The sequence below is a fragment of the Oreochromis niloticus genome, linkage group LG17 (genome assembly GCF_001858045.2).
Source record: "Oreochromis niloticus isolate F11D_XX linkage group LG17, O_niloticus_UMD_NMBU, whole genome shotgun sequence".
In the NCBI taxonomy this organism is placed as follows: Eukaryota; Metazoa; Chordata; class Actinopteri; order Cichliformes; family Cichlidae; genus Oreochromis; species Oreochromis niloticus.
The window spans coordinates 865,710-892,576 of NC_031981.2; the positions used below are offsets into that span (position 1 = coordinate 865,710).

At 41.2% G+C, this 26,867-nt stretch overlaps 1 protein-coding gene across 1 annotated transcript in view; it reads left to right on the top strand.

Moving 5' to 3' along the window:
- The window catches only part of arhgef39 (Rho guanine nucleotide exchange factor (GEF) 39), a 64,329-nt gene extending 38,543 nt beyond the window's left edge, over positions 1–25,786 (top strand). The window contains exons 8-12 of the mRNA XM_005460358.4: positions 10,620–10,849; positions 17,355–17,443; positions 21,166–21,286; positions 23,903–24,000; positions 24,756–25,786. Of these exons, the coding sequence (XP_005460415.1) occupies positions 10,620–10,849; positions 17,355–17,443; positions 21,166–21,286; positions 23,903–24,000; positions 24,756–24,786 (569 nt within the window). The 3' untranslated portion in view covers positions 24,787–25,786. The remainder of the gene's footprint in view (positions 1–10,619; positions 10,850–17,354; positions 17,444–21,165; positions 21,287–23,902; positions 24,001–24,755) is intronic.
- Positions 25,787–26,867: the final 1,081 nt, after the last annotated feature.

Sequence of the window (26,867 nt, forward strand, 5' to 3'; positions counted from 1 at the left end):
GGACATTAAAAATCTGATTTTTCTGCTCATTCTTTATCAAGTCTCCATTTATGTTTCAATATCCATTGTTATACAAAAATACATGTTTTGAATTATAGCTGCGATTTGATTGATTACTTTGATATTTTACTGACTTGACAGCTGTAGTATTGTTCAATCTTTCTGCTCTTGCATTCAACAATTCCTTAGATTTCAGTGCAGCTTAGCACAATGCCCCCAACACTGGGCATTCCCAAACAATGAGGATAAAGTACCTGTGGACTCGACACACCCACCAATACTAACCCTGACTTGCCCTCAATCTGCTCAATCTGTTATTCTCCTGGCCTCGGACACATCCGATGTACAGGATACTAGGGTTGGGCGATTGGATGAATATATCAACTATCGATGATAGGCTGAGGTTATCATCGATAGTTTTTACAAGGGTGATTTATTTATTTATTTGCCCATGAGTAAGTTTGCTAATAATGATGGAGCTAGAAGTAGTCAACTACGAGCAAGTGCCCCCTCCTCAGAGCGCGCCCAGATGCTTGTTGCTGCAGAAGCTGCTGATAGCCTAGCAGACTCAGCCGGATGGTGGACACGTGCATGCTCACGCAAGTTAGTCGTGTTCGAGTCCTTTGCTCGCACTACACGTCTGCACAAGCGGCACACCGCTTTGGTTACATCCTCAGGTTTGCCTCTTTCATCTGGTTTAAAGCCAAAGAAATCCCAAATTGGCGACTTTATATTTTTTTAGTGCTGTCAGCGTTAACGCGCCGTCATCACGACTAACGCGATTAACAATTAACCCATCTGGATCATTTTGACTGATCCCATCTGGATCAGTCAAAATCCCTGAAATGTCTCTGTCAACGCATTTCGGCAGTTTGTCCAAAGTTTGTTCTGCGCTCCAGACGGGTTGGCACGTTAAAAATTTTATTCATCATGACCGCATTTCAGCATTTTTTGTTTTTGTTTTTTGGGGAAATTAGTTCGTCCATGTTTGGACTCCTTCTGTGTTGTAAACACGCAAATCAGTCCGTGCATGATTACATCAAAAAGTCTGCGCGTGAGTGAATATATCGCCCATCGTTGATTATTGGACTGACGATTGTCGGTTGGAAAATTTTTACATATCGCCCAACCCTACAGGATACAGTTTCAGCGTACTGGACACTGGTTACACATGACTACCTAAGCAAGAATTAATAGAATAGAATAGAATAATCCTTTAATTGTCCCACAAGGGGAAATTTGGTTGTAACAGCAGCCAGAAAGACACATATACAAACAAACAGCACACAGGACACAGAACAGAAACATACACAATTTTTTTTACATATTTACATTAAGGACAATGGTTACTATAAACAGAGTACTGTACAGTTATTAAATTAAATATAAATAACTACAGATAAGAGGCAAACCAGGTTGTAGTGCGAATCGGTTGATTAACTTATTGCAGACTGATATTGCTGACTTATTAAGACTGATAACATTCAATAGAACACTGATATGCATTTACTAAGTTGTGCTAAAAGCTTCATAACATGGTGTGACTACAAAATGGCAAAAAGAATAATCTTATGACCAGTTCAAATTTTAAGTGAAACAGGTCAACTTCTTCAATTCAATTTTTTTTTATATAGCGCCAAATCACAACAACAGTCACCTCAAGGTGCTTTATGTTTTAAGATCCTACAATAATACTCTTTGAACACTAAAAGTCAGGCCAAACCAAGCTGGGCCAAGTGGTTGCTTGTGGAAAAGAGGCGTTAGAACAGGTGCGGGAAGGACAACTGCCAGGAAGACTCCGCCCCAATGTGGGGCAAGAATGTCAAGCCAGCCTGGCAGATCGATCCGCAAATGATTATAAGGGACAAAGGAGGAAAAAAAAGGACAACAAAACCCAGCCCCAAAATGGCAAACCATTACAATCCTCTGCTTATGGCTGTTGGAAGATAAACCTGTACCGTCCAATTTACCACATGGAAAAAGTGTCCAGCATCTGTGAGTTAAATTTTTTTAGAGATCTGAGGCTAAGAATGAGTGGAGAATGAGTCTATTTTGCTGATACACACTAAAGGGATTATTTGCACTCGAGCAAAAATTTTGGAAGAAAGACCTAGGCTGGTTTGATAAGTGGGTCTTTATTTTTCCCTTCAGAGCACGTTTGTTCTTGTCCTTCTCTGCTCTTTCTTCTTTTTCCTTAGATTGTTTTCCGAGTGAATGCCGCTAAAGTCAGTCATTGTTTTTGTAATCAGCTGTTTCAGTTTGTTATGATTCTGCTGATTTTCTTTGTTAAACTTATTAAAATGATTTTATTGTTTTCAGTTTATGTTATGTATAAGATTTTACGTAAAATAGATTTAATCAAATTATCAAAACCACTTCTCCAGTCTTCACACAACACCACAAAGTGTCATAGCATGTGTCTTGACTGTTTTTCTGTTTGAGATTTTGGCATTTTAAAAGCAATTTGATCCCCACTCGGCCCAGCCACTTAATCTCACTGGACTTGTCTGTAGCTGAAAATGTCCTCTCCGAGCCCCAGAGGCACAGCTTCGGCCACTCGGGCTCACTGCAATCACAGGCTATTTGCTCGGGCAATTACAAAAATGCCCTGGACTCAGGATAAATTTTAATCTTATATATCCAAATGTCAGCCCTGCTTGCTTATTAGCTATCAGCATCCTGCTGCCAATCATAGTGAAAGAGATGAGTTTTCCTCAGCGACCACACCGAAATACTAGAAATTACTCGGCCTTCTTGTTGTAGAAGGCAAAATATTGTTGTAGTTTTCTTTCTAAGATTATGGGGTCTTTACACTACAATATAAAGTGCCTCGAATTACAATTTCAGTTTATCTACTTAAGAGGGACAATGCAGTTTAACATGGTTCCAATAGCATGAAATTGATGTGCTGCACAGAGTTTGAGGCTTGAGGTGACTGTTGTTGTGATTGGCACTATATAAATACACTTGAATCGAAATGGGGATAACTGTTCACAGTCAGTGTTCAAAGATAGCCATGGGTCAAAATAAACTTATTTCTGGCAAATTTATTATTAAAAGTAGTCAGAGCAGTCTTTATAAATGTCACAGGGTAAAACCAGTAGTGGGCAATGATTTTTCCAAATGGCCATATGAGAAACTGGGCCTGTTATGAAGAGCTGCACCAAAAAATACTAAAACTGCTCCTGGTAACACAATTAGGCAATGAAACTGTGAAATAGACTCAGTAAAAATGGTTATTCTTACCATTTTCAGTGTTTTATCAATATATAATCAATATTCTGAAAAACAATTGGAAACTAAATGTGGATGTGAGAAGTCTGAAAGTGTTTTTGCTATCTTGCTTGTAGTTTAACTTCTTCATCAGCAGCTTTTCAGTTTATTTGGTTTTTAGCAAGAAATCTAGTCTGCTTTATGTTTGAGTGAGTTTATTACAGTCAGGTTCGGTGTCTGAGGTGGAAATACAGAGGAGAGCCGATGACACCGAGAGAGGATCTGTATGTGGACTCGTTCACCCCTGAGAATGTTTGTGACTCCGAATAGGACCAACAGCTCAGTGATGCTACTACTACACTACTGGAATAGTGATTCAAAATGCAAAAAAAAAAACAGTCTGTGATTGTGTGTCGTGCTCTAATGAAGTTTGCTGTTTGGTTAATTTCGAGAATTGATCTCTACAAGACCTCCTGGTGTGTAATACAAAGCAGAAATGCCAATTTGAGTTCTGGGTTTATTTGAGTCACTTTATCGGGCATCCAGTTCAATTTTATTTATACAGCGCCAAATCACAACAACAGTCGCATAAAGATGCTTTAGGCGGGGCCATCTGCTGCGACCGGTTGGTGTCGCGGCAGATGGCCCCGCCCCTCCCGTCCAACATTTTTCCATTTCAGATTTGGACACCCATGATTGTAACACCTGCCTGTTGGTCTTATTCCAGCCCCAGCCTGTCAAAGCATCCAGTTACCTGTGTCGAGAACATCACAACTCTTGTTTCAGTTTGCTTTTCAACTGAAGCTTCAGATTTCACACGTTGTTCTTTAATCTATGTTATCACAGTTCACAAGGAGAGGGGCTCATTCTGAAGTCCTTGGTTTTTTTTAGTGTATTTACAGGGTGGGCCATTTATATGGATACACCGTAATAAAATGGGAATGGTTGGTGATATTAAAGTCCTGTTTGTGGCACATTAGTATATGTGAGGGGGCAAACTCCTCAAGATGGGTGGTGACCATGGTGGCCATTTAGAAGTCGGCCATCTTGGATACAACTTTTGTTTTTTCAATAGGAAGAGGGCCATGTGACACATCAAACTTATTGGTAATGTCACAAGAAAAACAATGGTGTGCTTGGTTTCAACGTAACTTTATTCTTTCATGAGTTATTTACAAGTTTCTCTTGGTTCACAGCCATTGACATGTCGAAGAGGTTAACACATGAGGAACGGATCAAAATTGTGTTGATATCTGGTGAACGCAGTAACCGGGTCATTGCAGCAGATTTCAATGCAAGACACCCTACGAGACCACCCATCTCCCATGCTACAGTTAGCAAACTGCTTGCTAAGTTTCGTGAAACTGGTTCAGTGTTGGATTTGCCAAAATGCGGACGCAAGAAAACTGTCACTAATGAAGAAACATCAGTGGCTGTCCTAGCTTCATTCAGCAAGAGCCCACAGCGTAGCACTCGCCGCATGTCACTGGAGAGTGGCATTAGTCGAACATCCCTTCGGCGGATATTAGCTACTCACAAATGGCACCCTTACAAACTCCAGCTACTGCAGCATCTCAACGAGGATGACCCAGATCGGCGCACAGAATTTGCAGAATGGGCAAAACAAAAATTGGAACAGGACCCTCAGTTCACGCAGAAGATTTTGTTCAGTGATGAGGCAAACTTTTATGTGAATGGTGAAGTTAACGAACAAAACCACCGCTATTGGTCTGACACTAACCCACATTGGATGGATCCCTCCAAGACTGTTGGAACAACAAAAGTGATGGTTTGGTGTGGTATATGGGGTACAACGATAGTGGGTCCATTCTTCATCAATGGAAACCTCAAGGCCACTGGATATTTGAAGTTGCTACATGATGTGTTTGAGATGAGAGATGAGATGAGATAGCCTTTATTTGTCAGTTGCAGGTCTTTTGCCCACAACCGAGATGACAGACCTTGCCGACCGTACATACAATACACAAACATCACATTGGGGAGACAGGTCAGGCTAGGTAGCGAGGAAAAAAACATCGAAATATGTAACACAAAAGGATAATACAGGAATGCACAGATATCAACACACCATAGCACAATAAACACAGACAAGCAACATGGGAAAGAGTTCCAGTGTGTACATCTGATCTGGGACCGCTGCAATCTTTCGACTGCGCCTCCAACTGACCCGATGTCCACATCAGAGGGGAGGTAAGCGTTGGAGGTGGCGTTGGATCCGGGGTATGGAGGGTGATGCGTCGGTGAGTGCTTATCAGTATCAGTATATGTATGTGTGTGCGTGTCCAGAGTTCAGCTGAGACAGTGTCCTTCGCCCTACCAGGCTAAGTAAACAGTCGTCTAGCCAACCCAGGTGGCCTTGCATGGAATGGGAAGGAACAGACTAAACACAGTCGTTACCAGGGTGTTTTGTTCAGCTCCAGCCTTGCAGCTGGCACCAAAGGGGTATCCGCATAAGTGATGTTATTTTTTACTTTAGTGCGAACAGCTCATATGAATTTCAAAGCAGTTCTACAGTCCAACACTGGTCTCTCAATCTCCCGTTGGAGAGCCGCGAGCTTCGCCATACTTGCGTTCTGTGATGTTGTCACTTCTTGTGCTCAAGGAGCCAATTTCTGAGAACTCACGGCAGTGTGCCTCCCCGAGATGTCATCCATTTTTGCGCCCAGAGATGTTATTCCGGGCTAGGCCTTCCAAGATGTATCCAGTCTGCAGTCAGAGATCTTATTCTGAGTATTCACGGCAGCCGTAAGCCTTTCTAAGATCTTATCCGTGTTGACTCAATGAGCCCATTTTGAGAAACTCACGCCTCTCCCATCGTTCCGATCCCAGCGGGCAGCCTTGTGGGGGTTTGAACAGCCGGTTCCGCTTTCTTAATTCTTCGGTAAGTCAGGGCCAAGCCAGCTCCGATCAGCCAGAACCCTGTTACCATGGTTCCAAATAGGTAGATATCTTCACCACTCAGGCTCACCCAAGCCCAAACTTCTCGTTGAGAAAGGGGTGTCAATTGCATTTAGGGACCAGTTGATCCAATCCATAATTCCTCTTTTAGGTTTTAGAGAACAGACTGTGAGAGAGTGTTCCAGGGAAAATACAAAAAAACCACGAGACTAGACAAGGACATAAGCAGGGAAGATAAGGGAGAGGAGAAAAAGTGGAGGATGCCTCTTTATGCACTGAAGCTGGCACGTTCCCTGAGTTTTTCCAGCAAGATGGTGCACCACCACATTATGGGTGCCAGGTCCAAGCATTTCTAGATGAACAGTTTCCTGGAAAGTGGATTGGTCGTCGTGGGCCAGTTGAATGGCCCCCAAGGTCTCCTGATCTGACCCCCCCCTTAGACTTTTATCTTTGGCAATTGTCTCTGGTGTGAAGATACGAGATGTGCAGCACCTGAAACTACGGATACTGGATGCCTGTGCTGGCATTTCTCCTGCAGTGTTGCTATCAGTGTGTGAAGAGTGGGAGAAGAGGGTTGCATTGACGATCCAACACAATGGGCAGCACATTGAACACATTTTATAAGTGGTCAGAAACTTGTAAATAACTCATGAAAATGAAAGAATAAAGCTACGTTGAAACCAAGCACACCATTGTTTTTCTTGTGACATTACCAATAAGTTTGATGTGTCACATGGCCCTCTTCCTATTGAAAAAACAAAAGTTGTATCCAAGATGGCCGACTTCTAAATGGCCACCATGGTCACCACCCATCTTGAGGAGTTTGCCCCCTCACATATACTAATGTGCCACAAACAGGACTTTAATATCACCAACCATTCCCATTTTATTACAGTGTATCCATATAAATGGCCCACCCTGTAGAAATGCAAAGGCCACCAGATTAGTAAACTATTTAAGAATAGCTTACTGTTTCTTGTTATTTTGTGTGAAATCCCAAAGTTGGTTTTGACTTCTTCATCCCTGGGTCTGTAATGCTTGGTAAAAAAGCTGTTGTTGCTTTTGCAGTATTGTTGCAAAGGTTCAGATGTCTGTTCTCGCTCTGCGTTAGTCAGGTTTGTGTATTTCGCTGCATGTTTAGTGCCGTAATGGCGATTCAGATTTCTTGTGCACTGTCCATCTCTTTAGCTGGTTGACCCCAGGTATTTAAACTCATCTAGTTTCTCTACCTCTGTTCCTTGCATGCCTGTTGTTAAACCCGTCTCCCCCGTTCACGCACATATTCTGTCTTGCTGATTCTGATTTCATTCCTCTTCTCTTCAGAGCATACCTCCACATCTTCAGGCTCTCTTCAGTCTGCTCCCTACACTCTCATCTGCAGTTATCATAGGCCACTAATACTCCTGCCTGACCTCATCTGCCAATCTGTGCATCACCACTGCAAACAGAAAGTAACCCAGAGTAGATCTCTGATGTAATCTCACCCCACCTTGAACCCGTCTGTCTCAGCTTCCTCTTCTTGATTTCTGCAGTCATCCTACAAACATCCAACGCTGTCTACCTGCCACCACTTTCCAGTCTTATATTTCTTTCAGTTTAAAGGAAAGAAAGGAGAACAACAGCCTGATACCTGGAGGCCTGACAACAGGAGATGTATCACTCCTGTAACACCTGTAACATTCAGCAGCCGCCTCATTGTTCTGACACACACAACAAAACTGTTGACTACACTACACACTAACTACACAAGATTCGCGCTAAACGTCGCAAATCTCTCACATCTCAGAACACCGCCGTCACTCCTAAAACTTCCCCCCGTTTCTTAACAACTAGATGCCACGTTGCCATATCACTTTTTGATTGGTCGACACGGTACTTTTTTTGACCAATAGGAAAGGGTGGGGGTTTTTTGGTTTTGTTTTTGCTCACAGGCTTTCGAGCGTTTTCTTTATAAAACGCCGTTTTTACCATTTCTTCCCGCAGTAAATATAAACAACGATAGTATTCAGGAAGAAAACCAAACATTGCAGATATTTTTATCATAACTCTGGTTTTACGTGGCCGATCAACACAATTTAAAAACTGGTATAAAGTCCACACTTTTTCCGTCAGTTGTTCCGTCTGTCCTGCTCACATCTCCAATGGTTGGACACGTTGTCATTAATGTGGCTTCACTGCACATCAGCCACGCCGCTTTGCTAGCTAAAACACCGGTGTCGGCACATAAGGACGCTGTCATAGCCTGTCAGCGACGCTGATTGGCTGCGTATATACGAATGTGAATCGCATCATTGGCTGGACTATGGGATAAGGTGGCATCGTTCTAATCCCATACAGGAGCAGCCAGTCACTTACTGACTAACACTGCAAAACAGAATTGTTAAAGTTTTAATTTTAATTTCAATTCAGGTTAGATTTTTTCGTGCGCAGAGACCGTGCCAGCAGTGCGCAATTGCGCACGTGCGCAGCTTAGAGGGAACATTGGTTTCCACACCACTGAAGTCGTTTTACCTCTTTTCAACCAACGGCATTCTTTCTTCAGCAGCCATTATCCTCTCCTCTCCAAATAACTTCTGCTTAGCTTTCCGAGCTTCCCTCGGGTCCTCTTGTGACGCGTGTTCGAAACGCAGAGAGGTGCGCTCGATTTGCCACACGGAGCAGCGCGAGAGTAAAGCACGAGGGAGGTGCTAATAATCGGCTCAGTCATTTTTAATGATCGTTGAAAACCCAGATCGTAATCTAGATTAAAATTCGATTAATTGAGCAGCCCTACCTTTGTGCACCTTCCTTTGTTGTTATATGTCACCTATGTTCTTCTGACTTCTTAAAATGTCTTGACCACAACCATTTCCATCTTTTTCACAAAATCCATTACCATGTAATCCATGTCCTTCTGCATTTCTCTCCTTAGCACCATGGCCACCCAACACCTCATTATCACCTCTGTTCCCTTTATCTATATGTCCATTGAAGTCTGCTACTCTGACAGCCAGCCTGAGAGCCATATACACTGACAACATTCAAAATCAGCTCTTTGATTTCCACCTTCAAAGTGATCCTGACTAACGCTTTCTTCACTTTGCCAAAACTATTTGCATACTGTTCTTTTAAGGTTAACCCTACTCTATGTCACGTGCTATCTACACCATGCTAGAACAGCTTGAATCCACCTCGCTTCCATGTCTCCTGCATTCACATATGTCTGCCTTCTTTCTCTCCGTCATGTTAGCAGGCTTTATTTTTTCAACTTTAATTTTTATTAGTTTTAGTTAACATTGAAAATGATACAGTAAAGAAAATTACAAACAAACAAACAGTCTGGAGTTTACATTTCTTTTTCCAGCTTCTATCACATGCAAATTTCTTTTTATCTTTCCACTTCCTCCATTGTCTATCATATTTACATCCCATCAGTCTAATATTGAATGTTATTTTTTCCATCTCTGAGATACCTTCTACAATCCTAATCCAATCTTGTTGAGTGGGAGGGTCTGGGTGTAACCACTTCTTTGTGATTGCTTCGTTGTTGCAGCTAGAATTATTTTTACTAGATATAAGTCCTCCTTTTGTATCTGTTCCTTTATGTTTCCAAGGTACATCACTTGACAGGTGTTTGGGAGTGCATGACCCAGAATATTATCCATGGTCATTTTAAGGTCTTCCCAATACTTTTTTATTTTTATGCACTTCCAGAAGACATGTGAGTGATCAGCTTCTGTTTCTCCACACAGTCTCCAACATTTCTGTGGACTTGAGATCTGTTTACTTTTAATTTTGGGTGTCATGAAAAAACGCGTCAAAATGTTCCAGCAAAATTCCCTCCACAACGGCGAATTCGTTGTGCTGTGTTGTATTTCACACATTCCTTCTCTGTTATATTTATGGTCAGTTCAGCTTCCCATTTCTTTTTAAGGTAAAAGGTTGTGTCCTGTCTATCTTCTTCTAATGATCTGTAGAAGGTGGAAATTGTCAAGGTTACACCCAAATATTTCATGGTGTTCAAGTGCCACTTTAGTTTATATTCATCTCTAATCTTTTGAGAAGGTGTATAGTTGAACGATAGAATTTGTGTTTAGCATGTTAGCAGGCTTTAAAGTCCCTACTCGCACCTCCACACTCCTGCATTTCTTCTCTCCTGCTTCCTCCTGACACACCTTTCCCCCTGCCTCTTTCTTTGTCTTTTGCCAGCGGTAACAAAGTTTCAGCACCCTGCTGGCCAACAGCACCCAGGCCCTGACAGATCCACTCATTCATGATGAATGCGATGTAACCCTCCCTATTTATCCAGCCTTGGGACCTGCACTACGAGTATGCTGGCATGTGGCCTCCTATGGCTCTGTTAATGAATACATGTTTATGTTTAAATCCCAAGTTCGCACTGACCCTGTGCAAACTGGTCATGGACAAACAAAGGGCCAAATGTGGCCTGCAGGATGGATGTATATGTTTATAATATTGTTTTCTGTTTGTTCTTACTCCTGTCACAGGGAGGTGGTACATCTGCGAGGGCTGGCTGAAGGTGGTCCCGCCAAAGGGTGCAGAGGCCAAGCCTAAAATGTTCTTCCTGTTCTCCGACATGCTGCTACAGGTCAAGCGTTGCAGCTCCCTACATTCCACCAGTGGACAGAAGTTTACTGCCGAGCACGCCTATCCACTGCAGGACTGCACCGTAGAGAAGGTGTTTGGCCATACAAGGAGCCAGGGAGGCCTGCTCAGTGTAAGTGTCTGCCAGCTATTAATCACTGAAAAGCCAGCAGAGAGGGCTCAGCCTCAACAGTTGTATAAACGGTATCTTCTTACAGTTAGGGCTTGTAAGGATTATGGAAAATGACACAACTTTTGTCATGTTGCCTGTTTACATTATTACAATTAAGATGCAATTGAAGTTCAGACTTTCAGCTTTAATTCAAGGCTTTTAACAAAAACTATAACCTCACCTGTTCAACTATTACAGTCATCACATATTACAGATACAGTCCCCCATTTTTCCAAACACTAGTTTTTAACAAGGTATAAAGTGATGATATTAATCTGAACCATTTCCCCATTATTATGTAAATCCTCACTGTGCTGTCATAACATCATCATGATGGTGGAAACATCGTTCTTATTGTAGAATTGAGCTCTCCGTGTGTTTCTAACGAAAAGACCTCCAACAAAAGTGCCCCACCATTTCCATCTTCCATTTTCCAAATATTGGGAAAAGCTGAACTTGGAAAGAAAACACGCTGTCTGTTTTCTTGGGCAGGTGGGGAGACATCTGTTCACTGATTTCAGGGTACACATGAGTGACTCTTTAGCAGAGGCATTATTTAATTTCCACTTTTGACGTATGTAGCTTTGATTTGTCTTACTTAAACTGCCTCGATGATTAGTGGTATAATGTGTAAAAATAAGAAGCTTCCTGAATGTTTTCAAGCCTCGCTCCATCAAATGTCATTTAGTTCTGCGTGTTGGAGGAGACCTGTGTTCCTCCTCCTCCTCTCCTCCCTAATCACCTCTAATCCTTGTTGAAGTAGCCCAAAAGTTGAACTTTGAATGTGTTTCTCAGTCTATCCATCTTGCAGGTCTCTGTACAGCTGCTTGCTGACAAATTGTGTCTAAATGATGTAGCTGCTGTCATGAAACATTCAAAGGAAGGAGTTGCGCGTCATTGAGCAAGGAACCAAAGCGTTTATGCAGTGAGTGTTAGTGCCAGTGCTGCATGGTATCAATATTCATTTCAGCTGATAGGCTCTTGCTCAAAGAGCTCTTTATGCAGCGCTGCTAATGTGCTTCCCTGTGATCCAGAGCAGCTACGTCTGATGATTGTGCTGTCCACTGCTGTCTGTTCAGCTTGTTAGAAGCATTTTTGCATGTTTTCTGTCAGTAAAGCTCATTTGTCACAGAACTGGTAGCATACAGTGGGGCTGATAGATCTACAACATTAAAACCAGACCGGGGACGTCAAGCTGGATGTGGATACAGTTATGTCCGGCCCACGAGATAATTTCATACAGCAGTTATTAATGGGCCCTCGGTACGTGGAAGTCAAACCTTCAGCCCTGTGGGACTTTATTTTAATGGACACGCCACGCGGCCAATGGCAGACTGGGATCATACCACTATGTGAAAGAAGGAAAGGGGTCAGACGTTCCAAAGATAGCAAGTGCAGTGGTACAGGCCAGGTACGCAGAGAGACGGGGAGCCGGATTTAAATGCAAACCTCAAACGAGCAGCGTCTGGCTGCATTTCAATGATACTGGAGACTGAAAGGATGAGTGCAGAATGTATAAAAGTAGGAGCTGGATAAACCCGTGATACACGTTTTATTTTTAGCCATTTTCCGCCGTGGAGGACAAAAAGTTTCACATTTGTAGAGACCTCATGTGTTCTGCCCGGTAGAAGTAACATGAATAAAAAATCACCTTCTTGAAAAAGACTCAAATGTACAGTTAAGTACTGAATATTACATAAAATAAACTATATACAGTTTCAACTACAGTTTAAAAAACTTGTAACTTTCTGTAATTTTACACATTTATAAAGAGTCGTGCAGACAGATTTCTCTCTTTGTCACAGCAGCTGTTTCTTCATCATCAGTTAAATGTGTGACTTCATCTACACAGACACAAAGCAGAGCGTCGCTGGTCCAGCGGGCTGTTTGTGGCCCACGATGTAAAATGAGTTTGATACTCCTGAGCCAGACAAAAAAATTAACCAGTTTACTTCTTTATGGGGGGGGGATCCTCTTTGGTTATCCTTTGTTATTTGTTATCATGTGATAGCAGTCAGTAAAGGCACGGGAGCATCTCAGGTTTCATTTATTTTTCATTTATTTATAGAGTCAATGGAGCTGTTGTCAGTGCTCAGCCAACATGCCATCAGGTTTTAAACTGAATGTATCAAATGTTAGAAATGGGAAAACATCCATCATACACAACAAGATGAATACGGGCAAAAAGTCTGTGTAGGGTTTCATGTACAGATGATTAAATATGAGATATATCCACACCTTTCATGCTTCATTTATCACGTGGATCATCTGAGCTGAAGAAGCCAGCAGACATATTCGTAGGTTGGTTAAAAAAGTGCATTTACTTTTATTAATAAACGTTTACATTTTAAAATTATTAGTAAACACTTATTTTACATCAGAGAGGTCTGGCAAAAAGAATTTATAAACACGATCCAATGAAAAATAAACTCAAAAAGGAAAATAACCCGTCGGGATGGTGATTCTGATTCTGATCAATGTCACGTATTGATTCTCACTGAGTTCTCATTGGCTCCTCTCTGAGAGTCACCACCATAGCTGGGCACACAGTAACTGGATACTTTGTGGTCAAACGTTTGTGCATGTTGGAGCTGTTTTTACAGAGAAACCTTTTCTTAAAAGTAATGCAGTAGGAAGTAATTAGTTACACTACTTTGACCTAAAATACATTGTCTAATAATTACAGTTAATATGTAACAGTTCAGCTTTTCAGTGAAGCCTGCAGCTTTATAACAATATAAACCTGCAGGCTACAGAATCCGTGTCCTACTGATCTTTTTCTCAGTATTTAGGTGTGAACACAAAGCCGACCGCACACAGACTTTAAAGTGATTCTACTTGAGCAATAAGAACAGGTGGCAGGCTGCAGCCTGACTGCTCGCCTGTTTAACTGTTGGAGGTCTACATTCACTCAGCTTTAACGTCACTCTGGATTCTTGGTCTGTGCAAAGCACCGAAGTTGTGTTCGTTGTGTGTTAGTTGTGTGTTAGTTGTGTGTGCACTTGTGCAATAAAAATAAAAGTTTGGTCCATATTCACGCTGCCATATTTTAGACTGCGCGACTGTTTTCCTCCAGCAAACAAACTGAAATCAGCACAAGTGCAACTGGAATCAATAAGCTAAAGTGATAGGCTAAGGCGAGCCGGCTAACGATTCCAACTTGATGGACTACTGGGAACCAGTTCTCAGTTCCATCCCGACTAAGCAGACGGTGAGTAAAAGTTTAGAATACGCAGCGGCACTCAGTTAGTCAGCAGTATAAGGTTTTATATTTGGATGTGCCTTTAAATCAAAGAGAAACAATTGTTTGAGGACATTGAGCCAGTTCATTCGTCTTCTCAGAAATCCTGATTCAGTGGCGTCTAGAAGGAAAACAGCATTTTTTTCTAAATACTACTTTAATGCTGATTACTTGTAGTTTTTTATATTTTGTGAGAGTATGCAGTGAAAATGATCAAATATTCACACAGAGCAGAGTTGCAGTGATGTGATGGCCGTGTGACAGATTGTCATGACCAGGCCAGACTTCACAGTTAAAAGCCCTGAGAATTAAAATCATCCTTCAACAGACTAATGAAAAGGAAACTGATGGAGAGATTACACTCACAGCTGTGTTACATGGAGTGCGTGCGTGTGTGTTTTAAGGACTGAGGAGTGTAGTGATGGGCGCCTGCTGCTACCTCAGTTGCTGGATCAGATTAAGCTACAGATCCATCTCCTCTGGGCCTCCAGTAAATACATCTTCCTCCAGCCTGTCGCCGCTCTGTGACCGTCCCGTTGCATGTTATCTAATGGCAGAAATGGCATTTCATTAGCCTCTTATACCACGGAGGCCCAAACGCATACTCGATAGCATTACGCGTAATTCCTCATAAGGACACATTATTGATCCCTACGTGAACTCGAGGAAAAAGACTGTCAGCACACCGGGGCCCTCCTTATACAGGGCCATGAAGTATTAAAGTCAAATTAAATTTGACAGCTGTAAATGTCATGGCAATCTATATGCTAAGTGTTGGAAAAAACAAAAAAACCTAAAACGTTTTATTAAAATTTCCAGTCCCCCTCCCCCGCCGGGTGTTATTTGTGGCTTGACGTCCATTTTTCTCTTCGTTTTGTGTCTTTTCCTTCCGAATATGTCGGCTTTCTGTATCCTCTCCCCTCTGCTCCCTTCCTACTGCTAATATCCTCTCATTACTTGAATATTTTCCCACATCCCTGACAGATTCTCTTTGATGTATAAATAATCAAGCTAAATTATGTGCAGTGATGAGGCGCTGCTGTATTATACAAAGTCATTTCTACCTAAGAGGGTCAGATTTCCTGACAAATTCCTAATTACGACATCTCGACAGAAGTGGAATCTATTTGTGCATAAGTAACCACCCCTCCCCGAGCGGTGAGTGCCTAATATCATGCAGCACTTAGTCCGGCCCCTTTCAATGAACTTGCTGCTTTTGATGATGGTGCGTTTGAAGTCTTAATGTCTAATAAGAGTCGATCGTCATTGTCTGATGAGCTGTAATCTCCTCTGTACTGGCTAAAGTTCTGTCACAATACACGTGGATATAACAGAACTCAGCAAGCTACTAGTATCTGCAGATAAATGTTAACGGCTCTTAAGGTGGTGAAGGTGTAATTGTGATCTTTAAACGGTTTTCCTGATGTAACTGTGCTGCTCTGAAAGCACCTTTTGTTTGGGCTTAGCCTTCGATTTGTTCAACATCTACAGTCTGAAGCTGGACTGAGTAACGTGAAGAAGAGAACTGATAACTGACTCATAGGAAGAAGGCCCTGTCAATACGGAACAGAGAAGACTGAAAGAGCTATGAAGACACTGTCCAGAACAATGCAGTTTTCTCTAAATTGGTTGTTAGATTTTGTTAGTTTACTTTGTTTAATTGATGCCTGGATTTTACATTCAGTCAGGATTTAAATGCAGCAGCAGTTTTCTTTGTATGGAGCTGATCTGGAGACAGTTTTAGCTGGTTTGTGTTGACCCCTATAGCTTTTATTTTGCAACTGCAGCCCAGTGTGCAGCTTTTAGGGTTCATCTGCCCGCAGCAAGTCTGTAATGCAAGAACTGCTCTGTAATTGTACACAATGCTGTGGAATGACAGAAAAGCTTTTAATCTGGGACAAACTTCATGAACTGTTAAAGTTGGTGAACTCAATAAATGTTGCCAAAAAATACCAGCACAGTTTTTCTTGTAATACATTATTGTTATGTTGTTTTACATTTAACGGTTTTTTGCTGTAAACTGATTCTGATGCCAGTCTGACTTACCACACTTACAACTTATTATATCATGACTGAGAGCCTTGATGCCTGAGAAGAAATTCATTATCGCATGCAGCTCATCTTCATCAAGTATTAGAACCAGCTGGCAGCACATTAGGACCAACATCTACTGTAAACCCATGCCTTGCTCAACAGGACAATGATGGGCAAATTTTTCAGCAGAAGACCTAAGAACATCCTAAAAAACACGCGTACAGATAAATAAGGATCAAGTAATTCTTGCCTTTCTGTATTTTTAGGGCTAGTTTTTCCTCCTATGATGCACAGGTTTGGGGATCCATTGTCGATGATTATCTTGCAGTATGTGTGCAGACTAACTGCATCATGATGTCATAAATATTGAGAGCAATGTATTGCAATATTGCATTTAGTCACTCTGTTATGTCTACGACATATATGATGACTTAACATTGCAGTTATCCGGTAGCTCGTTACCGTCCGGACCAACAAGCATTCAGAATGAACACATTCTGGGTTTCTACACCACAAACAGCCACTCTGGCTGACTACAAATACAAAACCCTTACAGCTCATTTGTTCCTCATTGTTAAACATGTATTGTGAGATCTTCTACCTGCTGTTCTGTCCTTGCATTTATTCGAATACTGATTACAGTCTTTACACAATGTTTCATAGTAAAAGCAGATGTAGAGCAGAAGCCTTAATGTGTTGGAGCACGAGGTGCTGCAGTGACACATAAGATGAGGAGGTCTGCTTTTCTTCCCTGCATTGCTGTTGTGTGTAAATATATACCTGATGTATTAATAATGTCATAACAGCTCTCTAAACACTCGTATGCACCGTACTACCAAAACTCTTCGTTCTTCTTCCCATTGCATCGGGATCTGATTTAGTTTTATCTGAACTGGTTCCCAGTCAGATTTTGAAATCATAGTTGGATTTGAGGCACGTAGTTGGTGTATTATAAAGAGTAAAGCCACCAAGGTAGAGTAGGTCACCTGCTGATTGGCAGGTTGGTGGTTTGATCCCCGTCTGGTTCAGTCTGCATAGCATTAACCCCACGTTGCTCTCTGAACATTAGACAGAAAAACCAGAGTAATAAGTGCCTATGTGAACGGGTGAATGATGTGAGTTGTACAATTGCTTGTGTAGAGGAGAAAAGCACCATATAAGCACCATTTAACATATTTCATCTCTTCACAGTTGACCTTCCCCAGAGCCAATCTGCTACTGATGTCCAGCAACCAGGAGAACCTCAACAACTGGTACCAAAGCCTGAGTTCAGCTATCAGGTAAACTGTGACAGATCTGCTTTGAGTTTGTGCATCTAAACTGCAAGAATCCTCATGGACCTGCAAGGTACCCTGATATAAGTAACATTAACCATGACAACCCTAACCCTAGAGTGAAGCAAAACCCGGTTCTTACATGAACCTTAACAGAAGATCTTACAGTCTGTCCTTTGTCTGTTTTAAGGTCGGGAACTGCAAAAATATGAGTAGTTTTCATAACTGCTCCTAGTCACAGTTTATCAGACGAACTTCAGTTAAATGTAACACAGTTGCACTTCAGTATATAATGAGCAGATAACATTTGATTGTACAGGTGTGGAACAATTCTTTAACACAGGCTGTTTTTGGTACCTCAGGCCTGCCCGTCTCTCAGACAGCGTCTTGGCATTAATCAATCAGACCTTAGTAATTCTACTCCCAGCCTACCTGGCCCCAGCTCTCTAGAGGAGGACTTGGGTCAGCCCTGCTATATGGAGCCACTGGATATGGTGAGGGCCCTGACCTCGGTGTGCCCAGCCAGGCTAATTAGTTTATCACTTTGTCAGTTAGGAGAGAGGGGAGGCTGTCAAAGAGCTCAGACCAGGCAGCAGATGGGGGCCTAGACAGGCTGTCAGCTCTAAACTCCAGGCAGTGTAATTAGCTGTGGGGGAAGACGGAGGAGAGGACAGGCTGAGAGGACCAGGGGTCAACAGCACTCACACCGCTGGGGAGTAGTGTAAGGCTGAAGGGTGTGTGTGCTTGTCCATACGTAACTGAATTATTGATTTAATAAAGACTGCAGGGTATCGTGACTGACATCTCCGAGGCTTTTGGATATTGCTCTAACTGATGACCAAAAAAGTGTTTAATGCTGCTATGTTTCATTAGTTTTGTGTTTATTTTTAATTTATTAATTTATTAATTTTCATTTTCTCTGTGTTTCTGATGGAAAACACCACATTTCCACTCATACTGCTTAGCTATGATTTCATGATTTCAATTACTAGTAGCTGTAGAAAAGATTTTTTTTGTGTGTATCTAATTTTTCTTTTTATCAACAGCTAATAAAACACACCATGTTTTGCTGTCCTGATGGCTGTTACACACCTAGCCCCTTAGCATAATGCTAACCATGACAAATAATTCACTCACCCTTGAGCTAGCTCAGACTTAAATCTAATTTCAGGTTTAAACCAGGACTTAACCCAATAGTCTGAGCCACTTTAGATTTTTGACTACGGTGCAGTCCAGGTTAATGTCCCCACTACGTATTTAAAACCTGACCAAGCACACAGTCACATTTGTGTAGCTAGCTTCTTAGAGGCCTTAACCTAAAAGACGGTGACAAAGTGCTTAATCCTTAGGATGATGTCACAATTAGAAAGATTTGCATGCCCCATAGGGATGTATAATGCATCACCCAAGGGTGAACTCAATTACTACTATTACTACTAATTGCAAGGTCAGTTTTTCAGTCTCTGGCTCCTCCAGTTGACACGTTGAAGTGTCCTAAAGCAAGATACTTGAGCCGAGTATGTGTGCCGGACAGAAAGTGCTGAATGGAACAGAAGCACAGTGAGAATGTACATGTAAATGTGTGTATGTGACTAATAATAATTCAGTGATTAGGTACAGTAGAGAAGTGCTTAAGATTGCAGTGTTCCACATACCTTGGAAGTCAAATGTCGTAACTTGTGAGTGACATTACTCCTGAGTTTAGTGAGGGAAAGTGTAACTGAGACTTTGTTCCATGCAGCGATGCTGATGGATGTCAGTATTCCTGATCACACTTTATAAGAAACTTGATTATGTTCGAGGTCTGACGCGTATTTAGTAACCACTGATCCTGTTTTTTATGTTTACAACATGAGTTCCCAGTGATGATTTCACAAGGTCATTTTATGTATTTTAAAGTTTGCAGGTGAAATCAGCTGAGAGGAGAAGGCCTTCTTTCAGAGTTCTGTATGAACTGATGACGTTCTGAGACCAAAGACTACAACTAAAATATTTATGTAGTTTTCAGGTTTTTGTTTGTCATATACAGGAAACAATGGCACATTACTACCAGTACTAAAATCCTTTGGCTCAGACCTGCTAGTAATGTGTCATTGTTACCTGTTAATCTGATAAATAAGAGGGGAGCAAACCACTAGTTATAGATAAAATGATACCAATGAGGACCAGTGAACCAGAGAATATAAAGTACAATGATGTGGTAATGGTTTCCAACTGGTAATAAATCTTGGTGTCCCGTGATAAACAGAATCCAGACGATGGAGAGAATGAGCAGAGGCGTTCATTTAATTATATCCAGGATTCAGCTCAAAGAGAAACACGATTGATTTCGGAAAAAGAAGTCCAACTTCAGCCTCGGTCACTGTGTGGCTTAAAGGAAAGTTTACCATCAATCACAATACCTGAATATCTGGATGAGGCCACAGTTTAAATAGAAATACCTTGAGCAGATACAAGAGACGGAAGTACTGCCGACACCCTCTTCCTGTTTGAGACCAACATGACCTTTTTTTTTTTTTCTGCATTTAAATCACTTTGAGCTGACCCAGCTGTCACTGTATGCAATCAAAAGCTAGCTGTTGGAAAACCATGCCAATGGTACGAGCACCACAATAAATAATTGTGTCATCTGTGTAATAATGGAGAGATGCTTTTAGATTTTGTCCCAAGCCATGAACATAAACAGTGTAGGCCCCAGGACAGAACCCTGCAGCACTCCGTTAGTGTTACTGAGTTAAATAAGAAGAAGAAACAACAAAACATTGGTTGAAACAATCACTTTCGTCTGACACAGGATTCTTTGTCGTCTTCTTTGATTCCTAGCTGTTGTTAGGCCTGGATCGGCTCCTAAGCCCATACGCCGCTGTGGGTGCCAATGGTTGTTGAATTTCCTTCACAACTCATTTCCATGCATGGAGATCGTTGGCAATTGTCCTGGCCTTGTCGAGATTTATTCTGCGATTTCTGATGTCATCTTCGACCTGTTTTTGCCATGTTTTTCTTTGTCGCTGTTCGTTGGATTCTCCACTGTGTGGGACGTTTATGCCAGACGAGTTGGTGTCGTAGTCGGCTCGCGTCCATTCGACACACATGGCCAAACCATTGCAATCGGCGTTTTTGAATTCCTCGATTGGCAGTCAGTTGTCACATCTCCGTCAGATGTCCTCATATCGAAGGAGGTCTTGAAGTGATTCTCATAATATCTGCCGAAGGCAACGCATCTGGAGAACTTTGAGCTTGTTGTGTTCTGCTTTAAGCACCGTCAACGTTTCTGATCCATAGAGTAGAATCAGCAGGATCAACGTCTGGAAAAGGCGGATTTTGGTCGAGATGGAAGTATTGGTTCACTTCCACAAGCACCACTTTAAAAAAGTCGCTTGACCTATTCGACTGTGGATCCCGCCATGGACGCGACTTTCTTCTGCTCGATCAGTGAGCCCAGGTATTTGAACGGCTGAACTTGCTCCATCTGGATGTCGTCAGGTGGACGATGAAAACGTAGCCAGTCGGTGTTGGATACAGACTTTCTCACCTGGTCCTTTTCATGTCGGACAGTCAGAACTGAACCAGGAGCTTCTTAGTGAGGGGGGACAAATCATCAGAACCAGAGTGTTGCATGGAAAAAAGATCACAGTGTCAAACTGGTTGTAAACTGTTTGCTGGATGCCATTAAATGGTACAATTAAAAAATTAAATTAATAAGTTACTGCCTGTTTTGTTTTGTACAGGAAGCAGAATTCTAAGCAGACGCCGATTTATCAAAGAGACGAGCTGTGCCGCAGACCTCTGCGCTCTGCCGCCGATAGCCACAACACTCCTGCCAACGTCGCCAGCAGAAAGAGAAACATGGTGAGTGTGTCTCACACACATGTTCAGACAGCGCTGTGTTTAAACTACCAAACGGATTTTTAGGTCACTTTAACTGTTGTGTGATCTTTGTGGTGGGAGAGCATTGATCATGTGTTCTGCTGCTCTGCCTTAGATATAAGTTCTGTCTTTACTTTCTATGAATGTTACTTTAAGAAAGTCAAACTCTATCCATTCTTTTTATTTATGTGGTTGACTAGCAATGCAGTAGATACTTACTTAGTTGTAACGTGCTTGTATACTAAAAGCAAAACTGGTTGATTGGTCACGGTCCCCACAGCATTATCATCACAGGCTAAAGACAGTCTTTGTTGCTGATCTCTATGCTTAGCTTGGATTCTCAGTCTGCTCTTCCCTGCCGTGTCAGATATAGCCTCAGACAGGGCGGAGTCGTTTATACGTGGCTGAGTCTAAATAAATGAGTCTTAAATCTTTTCTGAATTTTACCCACAGTTTACACATTTATGACAACCAGAGAGAAATGTTGATGAAGCTCACATCATGATCAGGCCCAAGAAAAATGGTATAAACATTTGGGAATCAACTGGTGTTCTGCATGAATCTGTCATAAAACTTGATCTTATCTCCTTATAACAGATAATTACTGAATGAGCCAGATTTAAAGAACCCCACTGATGTCATTCCACAGCATCTCTGTGCGGTCATTGGCTTCAATGACAATGCTACCACGAGTAGTAAACAGCATTTAGGACAACCAGCGGTAATGAAGTTTGGCCAATGCATTTAAAGCTGTTGGTAATTCTCAGCATTTACTTGCTGGCCCTCTAAATAAATGAACAGTCACAGCGGTGACAATCACAGTCATGCCTGCCTCTGATCTTAGTACATCCCCTTTGTCATTTATTTGAATACTTTTAAAATGAATCATTAAACCCACACATCACGTCCACGCCCACACGGGGTTTTGAAGCAACTTTAACACTGCCAGCTTGTCACAGATGTGAGTCCACTACGATAAAACGATAACGATATGTATTGCGAAATAACTTTTTCTCGATAGAAAAATTAAACTATTGCGATAGGCCTCATCTCTCTTGTCCTCTTAAAAAAAAAAGAAAAAGAACAGCCAATCCAAATTAAGTAGTGCAGAGCCGAACCAATCACAGCCGCAGCATCACGTGACTTGTTACGTACAGCACAAGCGCCAAGGCGCACATGTGTATTTGTTTTTGCAGCCGTGCAGCCCGGGTAATGAAGGAAATGAGTTTGCCGACTAGAGAAAAATCAACCGAGAGCGTGAGCGAAGGTTACCGAAGAAAAAACGATGATGGTTCCAATGCCGGAGAGCTTGTCGAACGGAAGGGCCACAGAAGTTCCGTAGTGTGAAGGTATTTCGGCTATTTCAAGTCTGACAAAAAACAGAGTAGCGCGCACTGTAAATTGTGCCGAAAGCAAGTCTGGAAATACAATAAAGCGGTGCATGCTCAGTCTCTGACTGAAAGCGCTGATTCGTCATTCGGCTTTTGTCAGACTAAAGTAACTGTTAAAACTGTTTGAAAAGCTAAGCTATACAACAAGGAGAGATTGAGAATTTCCTTTTAGTCCTCAGTTTATTTGATATTGACAAAAGTTAGTCAATTTTGTCTGTTCTTCTGTAAAACAAACTAAGATTTATTTTTAGAATTAAAATTTTGTTTCTAAGTGGAATTGACAATTTAGTCTGTTTGTTTGTTCTATTTTGAAACTTAAACGCTTTAGCGGCTGCCTTTTGTGTAGTTTGCAATATTTGCATTTATTTATCTGAAACTGAAGTCTCATGTTCCTTAAGTACATCTGCCCTGTTGAACTTATTATGGGAAATAAATATTTTAATTAAAACAAGCTGCTAATTATTTCACATTTTACTTGTGAGCAACGGCACATTTAAATCTTACAAATCTAGTTATTTGGCTTATATCGTGATATATATCGTTATCGCCTGAAATGAAAAAAACATATCGTGATATGAAAAAATCTTATATCGCCCAGCTCTATGTGAAACTATAAAAGTCAAATTTTTTGCAAAGGAGGGGCCATCTCTTGGTGACACGCTGCAATTGAATGTAAGTGGGAATGCCTAGGGCTGGGAGCTGGCCCACAGCTGGCCCACAGCTGGCCACAGCTGGCAGGAGCCAAGTGGACTGGTGTAAGTGGACGTATCCGAAGCAGAATTGCTTTGATGTTTAGTCTCTTACTTCGTCTACCTCTTCCAGCTTCTACTGAGCTCTGCCGACTGCCACATTGACATCATCATCATTGATTATTATGGGAATTCATGTAACGTTTAATGATGACAAACCACAGCATCCCCGTATCGTGATGTTTTCACTAATATGTTTTTCTTTGTTTTTTTTTTTGTGCTATTGGTTAAATGTGTTGTTTTGTTCAAAATAAAACATGAAATAAAATGTGACTACTTTTAAAGTTTAAATATTAATCCTGAAATTTTCAAATGGTGATGATTAATTAATAAATGAGTGATATTTCTTTTCAAGCTCAAATCTTGATTGCTGCCTGTTTAGTCATGAGTAATTTTTACATTACACAAGTTTGCAGCTACAAATTTAAGCTCCTGTCTTGTGTGTCTGTTTGTCTCAGCTGACTGCTGAGATCAGTGAGCTTCCTCAGGAGCCTCCAGTTGAGCAGGAGTACAGCGCCCCCAAGAGGATGAAGCCATCTGATGCTTCAGAGCTGAGGTGGGATGATTATAGTTAGTTTTTTTTCAGTAGTACACGGATGATGATGAGGGTTTTTTATCACTTTTATCTGTACACACCGCCTCAGTAGTTTTTACAGCAAAATATCAATATGATTGAAAAGCAAACTTTCAGTTTTATTTCAGTGTTTTGAACAAAAGTTTAATTACATGAACTTAGTATATACAGCCTGATAGAAAGGCAAGGTGAGGCCTGGTCCCTTGTTATTCCATGAGAAATTAAGTGGATGTGAGGCAGGCCATGACCAGGCTGAAAACTCCACATAAATCCAGAGGAAGGAAAAATGTTACAAATCTGTTACATTCATAAACAGAAGACTGTAGCACACAGAGGACATGATGCACACAGCTTCCAGTTTTGCAGCCGTTTAATTTCAGTGTTTTATTTCATTCATTTCAGTTCAGTTTTATTTATATAGATATATATAGCCTCAATGTGCTGTATATTATAACGTAAAGACCATACAATAATACAAAGAAAACCAAGAAAAACCCCAACAATCATATGACACCATGTGAGCCTGCACTCCGTACTCTTAACAGCAAGAAACCTTCAGCAGCACCAAGCTCGAGATGCTTTTTAAGTAAAGGTTTAACCACAGCCAGCTTGAAGGCCTGTGGTACATAGCCGATTATTAGAGATAGCTGGATCATATTTAAGATTGTTATATAGAAGTAAAATAATATCATTATGTGTGATTGAATGTGACTTGAAAACGTTTGTGTGTTAAACAGTGCAGAGACTTCCAGCTGTGTGATCCTCTGATGGACTGAGTCTGGAACTCTGAGATGAACCAAACCATGACTGAGAGTTTAAATAAGGACCTTTGCTGTTTTGACATGTCTGTGTGCTCCATAGCACCGTTTTTTTCCTTTTCCTTTATCATGAAATCAGAAGAGCTTTATATTATTACTAAAGAGCAGCTTCAGCTACTACCCATTTCGTGCAATACAAACTATAATGACCTGCTGCTATCAGTCAAACATTCATCGCTTTACAGAATTATATTCCAGCAACTTTTCTCCTGTATGTTTTACTCTTTTACTTTTATAATCACCCCGTAGTGTTGTGCAGAAATACAACAATATACACACATGGCAAAAGGACAGTGGTGGTTGGTCAGTGTCAGCTTTCATAGTGAAAGTGTGAGCCAGCAAAGCAGGATCATTTATGTCTGATTCAGACTGAACGTCAGCTTGACCGGGACCAACCTCCATCAGTGTGCGCTGTTGTCAGGCAGATTATTGTTACTACATCTAAGCTGTGATTTGTATGAAATTATGAAATGGCCAATGTGAAATAAATCAATCAGATAACAGCGCCAAAGGGAGACAATAATGACAGTTTAAATATTTAGCAGTTTATTAGTTAGTTAGTGTATTTCTGTTAATTATTAATTATAATAATGAATGATGTTACTTCTCGTTTTATTTGAAAGTGTCCATTGCTTCATAATTATGTGCAGATATGCATGTCTGCAGCTCGAGTCCATAATCTTAGTGAAGCCTTATTTATTCACACTAATCAGAGCAAAAGATTCAGTCAACACACCGATGCTTTACACACTGAGATTACTGTTTCTTCATTTGCTTCTCATTATACTTGTTGATTGAATCAATCAATTAATTGACTGATTCACATATATGTAGTGGATAATTAAAGGATTTGCATATTGGATGAATTGCTTTGATTGTAAACTGAATATTTGCATTTAATGATCTGCAACAATGATGTTCTGTAACTGTTTTCATCCAGTGTCCAAAAATGTATCCAGGGACAGTCCCTGTGATGTTGGCTACAGTATATGTGAGGACGGTAACGGTCAGCCTCCGGACAGCTCACACTAAACTAAACTGTTTCCATCTGCAACCTGGTTACACATCTATAAAACAAGTTAACTGTCTTTTATTTTGTAATTACGTTGTGTTATATGTATTCTTTGTTACGTCATTTAATCAATCATCTCATAACAACAAATCAAAAAGTATGAATTTATAGAGTTTGACTTTTTTAACACTGCCTCACGTTTTAGACTTTTAATGCATTTACTTTTTCTTTTGCTTTAAAATTTAAAGATGTTTGTAGAAGTGGATCATTTCACAATAAAACACTGAAAGAAATTTTTGTCTTTGCTGTCATGATTTTCATCATCAACATCACAAAATGAAGGTAATGATTATTGAGAATGGGATGTATGGTGCAGGACATCACTCCCCTCTGCTGGATAAAATTGGTACTGCATGTATTAAACTGTAAACTCTGGCTTGAAGAGCAGCGGATCACTTTGTGTGAGCTAGGAGCCATATGTAACCTCTCAAAGGGTTTGTAATCCCTTATCATTCATTCTTTGCTGATGAAGTACTCGGCACGGTCCTGATCGTGCGATTGAGCCTTTCCCACGCCGCACCGTGATGCAGAGCAGCAGGAGTATCTGTTGTCTAACCTGAAGTGGGATACTTGGTCTCTTCTAGCAATCAGTCTGCACAGTGCATGGATACAAGAACTGGTATCCAATGAATATGTTACTTCCAAATGCTCTGCTTTACTGGACATACAAGTGAAAATAACTAAATAACCTTTAACAAACCTGCAACTCATCTTTACCTCAAATGGGCCAAAGACATCAACACCCACATTGTAAACAGGGAGAGATCTGGTTAAGGTGGACCATCTGCAAGTAACACAAGGAGAAATCCTTTTCCTGGCAGCAGCATTTGCACTAATGAGCCAGTAATGTTGGCAAAGTCGAGACAGCAAGTGGTTTCTTCCACAGCGTCCTAAAAGCACATGAGATGCACTACTGAAGTCATGAATGTAATGATTCACCCACAATCCACTCTATGCAA